General features: G+C 45.1%; 1 protein-coding gene across 1 annotated transcript in view; it reads left to right on the top strand.

Moving 5' to 3' along the window:
• Nucleotides 1–4,846: 4,846 nt before the first annotated feature.
• Nucleotides 4,847–7,451, top strand: part of LOC114633336 (solute carrier family 41 member 2-like) — a gene marked incomplete at its 3' end in the record, with an annotated part of 15,877 nt that continues 13,272 nt past the window's right edge. The window contains exons 1-2 of the mRNA XM_028781923.1: nt 4,847–4,865; nt 5,256–5,327. Of these exons, the coding sequence (XP_028637756.1) occupies nt 5,271–5,327 (57 nt within the window). The remainder of the gene's footprint in view (nt 4,866–5,255; nt 5,328–7,451) is intronic.

Genomic DNA, 7,451 nt, shown 5'->3' with positions numbered 1-7,451 from the left:
AGGGGCAGGGGCAGGGGCAGGGGCAGGGGCAGGGGCAGGGGCAGGGGCAGGGGTAGGGGCAGGGGTCAGGAACAGGTAATTCCCAGTGAAATCAAGGCCATCCTGGTCTATACAGTGAATTTCTAACTTGGTGGGACCCTGGAAAGACAGTGGGGGAGGGGCAACAGGAGAGGGAGGGGGCCGGGCAGTAGTGGCGCACGCCTTTAATCCCAGCACTTGGGAGGCAGAGGCAGGCGGATTTCTGAGTTCGAGGCCAGCCTGGTCTACAGAGTGAGTTCCAGGACAGCCAGGGCTACACAAAGAAACCCTGTCTCGAAAATCCAAAAAAAAAAAAGAAGGAGGGAGGGACTGAGCATGAATTGTATCACTACTTATGTCACATACTGATAACATAAATGAGATAAAGCACGGATCTGGGCTGGGACAGGGACATTCCAGATGTGGTGAAGGGCGGAGGCTGGAGTATGAGTATAGTTGATATTCTGGGTGGACACTCCTTCCTTAGAGCTGTGTGTAGTTGATATACTGGGTGGACACTCCTTCCTCAGAGCTGTGTGTTTGTGTGTGTGTGTGTAGTTGATATACTGGGTGGACTCTCCTTCCTTAGAGCTCTGTGTGTGTGTGTGTGTGTGCGTGTGTGTAGTTGTTATACTGGGTGGACTCTCCTTCCTTAGAGCTCTCTCTCTGTGTGTGTGTGTGTGTATGTGTGTGTGTCACAATGTGTGTATACCGGTATCCTTGCCAGCCAGAGAGGATGCCTCATTTGACTGATATGGATGTCAGAACTGAACTCTGGTTCTTTGTTCTGGATTTTTGAAACAGGTTTCTCTGTGTAGGCCTGGCTGTCCTTCAACTCTCTGTAAACCAGGCAGTCCTTGAACTCAGAGATCCCCCTGTGTCTGCCTTCCAAATGCTGGGTTAAAGTCGTGCACCACCACTGCCTGTTGGGCTAAGATAGGTGCTTCTTAAAGTGTGATCTTTTAATGTCAGCACCAGCAGCCTGTTAGAAATGGAAAATTTTGGAACCATTCCAAGACTTCTAAAGCAACATACAACTAATAGTCAGTTTTAAAATAAACCCTCCAGGGACTGGAGAGATGACTCGGCAGTTTCGAGCACTTGCTGCTCTTACAGAGGATCTGAGCTAAGTTCCCAGCACCCACGTGGTGGCTTACAACCGTCTGTAACTCCTGGCTCAAGGGACTATGCCACCCTCCTCTGAGTTCTTTGAGCAGTGCTTCCATGTGGAGCACATTCGGACATGCAGGAAAACACTTGCATGAAATCAGATTAACCTAAAAGAGTTAAATAAGCTCTCCAAAGGTTTGTACAATGTACGTGAAGGTTTGAGCGGCCCTAGGGTTGGAGTCAGGTGAGAGTCAAAAGACTAGGGTGGAGAGCTGGCCAGGGGCCAGCTGACAGAAGGCCGTGCGGCCTGTTGTAAGGACTTCGGCTGCTTGTGAGTTGGGGCCCATCGGAAGGCTTTGAGCAGAGGAGTGGTGTGAGCTCATAGACATCTTTAACAGAGTGTCGTGTTGTTGGGGCAAAGAGACCAGTCTGCCGCTGTGAATTAGGATAAAGACGGTGCTGACTTAGATTATTAGTGGATGTGGCGAAGTTGCTGGGATCTAGAACGAGTTGCCAGAGAATGACAGACCTGGGTGATGGAGTTACAGAGGTGGAGAGTAGTGCCCTCCGAGATTGGAGGTAAATGCTCGTTACCGTGAAAGGGTAAAATGACAGGGTAGGAGGTGGGAAAGCAATAGCTCGTGGTACTGAGCTGCGTGCATGGTCATTACCCAGAGGGCCAGATCTCCAGAGTGTGTGGCTGAGCGTGTACATCCTAATTCACTGGCAGTAATGCAGGTCCAAGTCGGTGACTTGTTAGGAGCACCCGAGCCTCACCGATTCTCGGCACCCTGCCACGCTCTCCACTCCGCCTGCTCCCTCACGGACATTGTTGCTTTGTGTCCTTTCTTCTTATTTGCTTCTTTTCATAATTAGAGGGTTTTAAAATATGTAATCAATAAATAATTACATATTTCCCGTTTCCTTTTTCTTCCCTCTACCCTCTGACGTCTGTCCCGTTCATGCCTTCTCCCAGATTCATGGCCTCCTCTCCTCTAACCCTGGTCATTACATATACATATAAACAGATGCAGAAACACAACCTACTGAAGCCCTTCAGTGCCGCCTGGATGTGCATGCTTCTAGGGCTGACAACTTGGTACTACAGAACTACTCAAGAGACTCGTCCCTGGGAAAGACTCATCTCCTCTCTCAGCAGTTACCTGCCTGTATCTCTTCATCTAGGAGTGCATCCCCATGAGACCTCCCCCATCTACACTGGGATGGCAGCTGGTATTAGAATTGCTCTGGTCTTGTTTAGGCAGCCAGGTTGTTGAGATCTCAGGGGTGTAGCTTCCCTGTCATGGCTACAAGACATGGTCTCACAGCAGACACCGTGGTCCCTTGGTTCTTGTAATCTTTTCACCTCCTCCTTTTCTTTCTTTTTTTTTTTTGTTTGTTTTTTTTTTCGAGACAGGGTTTCTCTGTGTAGCCCAGGCTGTCCTAGAACTCACTCTGTAGACCAGGCTGGCCTTGAACTCAGAAATCCACCTGCCTCTGCCTCCCAAGTGCTGGGATTAAAGGCATTCGTCACCACTGCCCGGCTCACCTCCTCTTTTTTGACGGTCCATGAGCCCTTAGTGTAGGAGTATCAACTGGGGCTGGGTGTCCATGGTCAGCTGCTGTCTGCATTTTGAACAGTGGTAGTTTTCTATAATGGTCTCTGCTGCTAAATTATCTTTTTATTTATGTACATGTATGTCTGTGTACCATGAGTGTGCCTGGTAAGGCAGAGACCAGAAGAGGGCATTGAATTCCCTGGAACTGCAAGTATAGACAGTTGTGAGCTGCGGCATAGGTGCTGGGAACTGAACCCTTGTCCCCAGGAAGAGCAACAGTCCTCTTAACCGTTGAGCCATCTCTCCATCGCAGGATAAAAGAATCTTCTTTGATGAGGGCTGAGGTCTACCTACACTTACCTGTGGCTAGAAGGGTACCATTTAGAGTGCAGTTAGGAATTATACTGACTGAGGAAAGTGTCAGCCGTAGGTTCTTCTCTAAGGCCTATGACCTCATCAGCTGCATGTTGCTCTGTGGGCTTGTGGTAATGTGAGGGTAGAAAAGTGAAGTGGGTGGCGGGATGATTGGAGAAACAGGGTAGGTACTGGGGCGGGGAAGAGAGCCATGTGAACTTGACAAGGGAATGTCTCCATGCCCACTGTTTCTGTCTGTCTTCCAGAAATCATGCCCCCTACCCATTTACTAGTGCCTTCCCAATGTTAAGTAAGTCCCGTCACACAGTTAACTGAATGTTTGTCTGGACAGGAGTTGTGGAATGTAGCTCCCTCCTGGGAAGAGGTCCGCAGTGATGGTACTCAGTGAATGTGGCCCAGATCCCTAAGTCAGTACTCTCTGCACTCTGCCGGCCTTGGTCTGCGTGGACCTTGGAGCATGGGAGCCTCTGCTGCTTATTAACAGCCGAGGAGGCTTTATGTGCAAGGCTTCCTCTGGAGTCGTTGTAGGTTGTTAACTATAGCTATTGACATCTAATGGTTACTGAAATTGCAGCACTAATCTTTGCCTGCCTCTGGAGCGCTAACTCTGAGGGAGATTCACTCTTTAACTGTTGCTCTCTCGAGTGGAGCTCCAGATCGCTTGAGCTACAAGCATGATTGAATCGAGTTATGGTCAGGTTTAGTAAATACGAGTATACAGACAGCATGACTACTTGTTCTAAAGCACCGAGAAACCTCAGTGTTTGCATTTGCCAGATTCTTTGAACCTCAAGTCCAGAGGGAGATTGTAGAATAGAATATGTTTTCTAACTTGAATAGATGCCATCTTGATGTGACACTTACCCGCTGCTCTGCTGCTACTGAGATGTGACACTTACCCGCTGCTCTGCTGCTACTGAGACAGCTCTAGTTCATCCGTGGTTAAGTTTACCTGCAAACAACAATGTCCTGTGTTTCTGTGGAGCTGGATATTGAGCTAGGGCCTGGCATGTGCTATAAACCCTCTACTTGCCCTTGTGAAAAAAAATTTAATAGCTTTAAAACATTTAGTGTATTGTGTGAGCATGCACCTACCAGGTATGTGTATGTGTGAGCACACACATACCACGTGGGTGTGAGGTCAGGACAGCTTGCTGGAGTTGTTCCCATCTTCACTGTGTGCCTTCCAGGTATCAAACTCACGTTGCCAGACTTGAACTGTGAGCGCCTTCACCACTGACCCATATTGCAGGCTGCAGATGGTTTTATCACATTTGAAAATCTCCCATGAGTAGATGAAGAAGAAAGTCTAACTCAACGTGATATATTTATAAATTTCGTGCGTGCGTGTATGTATTGCTAATGATTGTCCATTGCTTTCCAAATTATGACATTAGAAAAACTTGACACATTTGGATGATTTTTTTTCTTTTTCTTTTTCTTTTTTTTTTTGGTTTTTCAAGACAGGGTTTCTCTGTGTAGTCCTGGCTGTCCTGGAACTCACTCTGTAGACCAGGCTAGCCTTGAACTCAGAAATCTGCCTGACTCTGCCTCCCAAGTGCTGGGATTAAAGGTCTGTGCCACCACCGCCCGGCTGATTTTTTTTTTTTAAATCTTGAGTAGTTGAGAAAGAAAATGATCTGGATTGCAAAGCAGAAGAATATGTGAATTCTAATCTTGTTTTGGAAAGTGTCGCTCCATTTACCAGAAAGCTGTAAATACGTTTTGATATTTGGAGGTGTACACTGAAGTCTGTGAACTGACTGAACCCTTACTGCTGAGAATCTCACTCATGACGCAAACGTGAGTGATTTGTTTATATATACTCTTTGGCAGTAACTCTTTGGATTAAATCAGTTTTATGCCATGGAATTAGGTTCCAACAGCTCAGAATTATACCACTGTTTCTACTGGGCCTCCGTATACCAAACTTGGTGTGAGGATGACAGTTGGTAATGTAGTTACACTGTCTTCCAGCAGATGGACGACTGTAACTTGTCACCTAAGAACCGATTTTCTCATCTTGGCCAGGCGGGATGTCATGTAGCAGGCCGGTGATGAGTTGGGAATTGTTCTGAGCACAGGCTGCACATCGCAGATTTATTACTAATGGTGTGTTTGTACTTTAAGACTTTATGTTCTGTTTAAATAAAACAGACAACAGATTGGAACATAAAAGTATCCTCTTCACAGGTAAATGTCGGGAAGATGGACTCCCCCATTGAGAAGTGGAATCTCGTCATTGGCAACTTGGCTTTAAAGCAGGTAAGTGGCGTGTGCTTATTTACAGAGCTTGGATGTGAAATTTACCATTCAAATATCCAAGTAATAACTTAGTACCCCCAAAAGTTAATGGAATCAATTAATACCCATGGCCTTTGAAAGTTACTTTATTTCTAGAAGCTAATTAACTTCTTCCAAATGTAAAAAAAAAGAATACAAATACTGAAAGACATAAAAAAACTATAACTGTAATAGAGCTAGCCTTTATATTGATATTTATACAAATATTTAAGACTTTGTTGTTTAAGTACTGTCTTAATTATTGTTCTATTGCTATGAAGAAACACCATGACCAACTCTTACAAAAGAAAGTGTTTAACTGGGGGCTTGCTTACAGTTTAGAGTCTGATTATTACAGCTGGAAGCAAACAGGCATGGCACTTGAGCAGTAGCTGAGAGCTTTACATCCTGATCAGCAGCAAGCAGTGAGAGACAGACAGACAGACAGAGTCCTCTCCCAGTGACACACCTCCTCCAGCAAGTCTCACCTCCCCTTCCTAATCCTTCCCAAACAGTTCCACTCACTGGTGACTAAGCATCAAATACATGAGCCTGCGGGCATGGGGGCATTCCCACCTAAGCCATCACACATGCTATTTCTCTGCTTTCATTTACAACTCTACTTTTCTATTATGATTATAATGGTGTAAACAGGATCTCATGTATCCCAGGCTGGCCTTAAACTTTTTATGTAAGTGAGGGTGACCTTGAACTTCTGGTCCCCCACTGCCTCGGCAGTGTGAAAACTACAGATGGGCACCAGCAGTTTATGTGGTTTATGTGGTGACTGGGATTAAACCCATTTTTTGTTTTGTTGTTGTTGTTTTGTGCATGTCAACTGAGCACTCTTCCAACTGACCCCCATCTCTCTCCCTGTCTTTTTGAGTTTTGAGGCAGCCTTCCAGTGTTGCTCAGGATGGCCTTACACTCAGACAGAATCCCCCTACCTCAGCCTTTCAGGCACGATCATCAGGCCCTGCTTTTTGTTTTTTGTTTGTTTGTATTTATTTTAATTTTAGATTTTTGAGGTGATATCTGTGTTTCTTGGTCTGATCTCAAACTCCTGTGTTCAAATGAATCTTCCTGGGTCTACAGGAACCAATACAAAGACTGCCTTTCTTTAATTTTTCTAAATTAATATTAGGAATAAGAAACTAGCATTAATTTCTCCAAGAAATTAAATTAGAAATTCTAACTATTAATTGTGTAATTAACCTGAGCTCCTTTCTGATATTGTGCTCACCTGTTTGTTTATGCTGATTTTTCTTTCTTACTGTTATCATTAATATTAATAAACCAACTCAAATACCAATGACATATGTACTGGGCCAGGAATTCTATATCATCTATGGCTCTTTCTCATCTAAGGTGTCTCTTCTTCCTTGTATCTACTCTTCCCCAACTCTTTTTTTTTAGGTTTTTCGGGACAGGGTTTCTCTTGTAGCCCTGGCTGTCCTGGAACTCACTCTGTAGACCAGGCTGGCCTCGAACTCAGAAATCCGCCTGCCTCTGCCTCCCAAGTGCTGGGATTAAAGGCATGCGCCACCACCGCCCGGCAGTTCCCCAACTCTTAAATCAGAGATTTCATCTATTATGAGTAACTCTTTAGCTAGTATGAGCACCAGGAATATACACTAATTTTAGTGTTACTCAGCTAGGCCATAAGGTTGAGAACCTGGTTGTGGGAATATAGTTTTGTGCATTGCATCTCAGGGACAAAGGGGTTCCTGGAACTAAAAGCCCAGCTATAAGCTCAGCTCTAATGTCACCCAGCTGTAGAGCCTCTGTTAGTTCATATAACCTTCCTGGGCTTCATTTTGTCTTTTCAGTCATAGTATTTTCTTAGAAAACTCTAAGAACCTTTCAGCTTGACCTTGTAGAAATCTAAGCAGAAGTGGTAGAAACATTTACAAACAGGGATGGCCATCAGTGGGAGAGAACTTGCCAAACATACAGAATGTTCCTGTAACAACAGCAAAGCAAAACCAAGGCCTTCCAAATGTCTATAGATAAATAGAGCACTGTAACAAATAAAAAACTTGAGAATATATGGCTTTCAGCACTGAGCACTCTTAACCTGTCCTGGGTGACCCACACAGGTCATTG

Source organism: Grammomys surdaster, unplaced genomic scaffold, assembly GCF_004785775.1.
Source record: "Grammomys surdaster isolate TR1022 unplaced genomic scaffold, NIH_TR_1.0 579, whole genome shotgun sequence".
Lineage (NCBI taxonomy): Eukaryota > Metazoa > Chordata > Mammalia > Rodentia > Muridae > Grammomys > Grammomys surdaster.
Note: the sequence above shows the minus strand (reverse complement) of the source record. Positions and strands in the feature narration are given on the sequence as shown.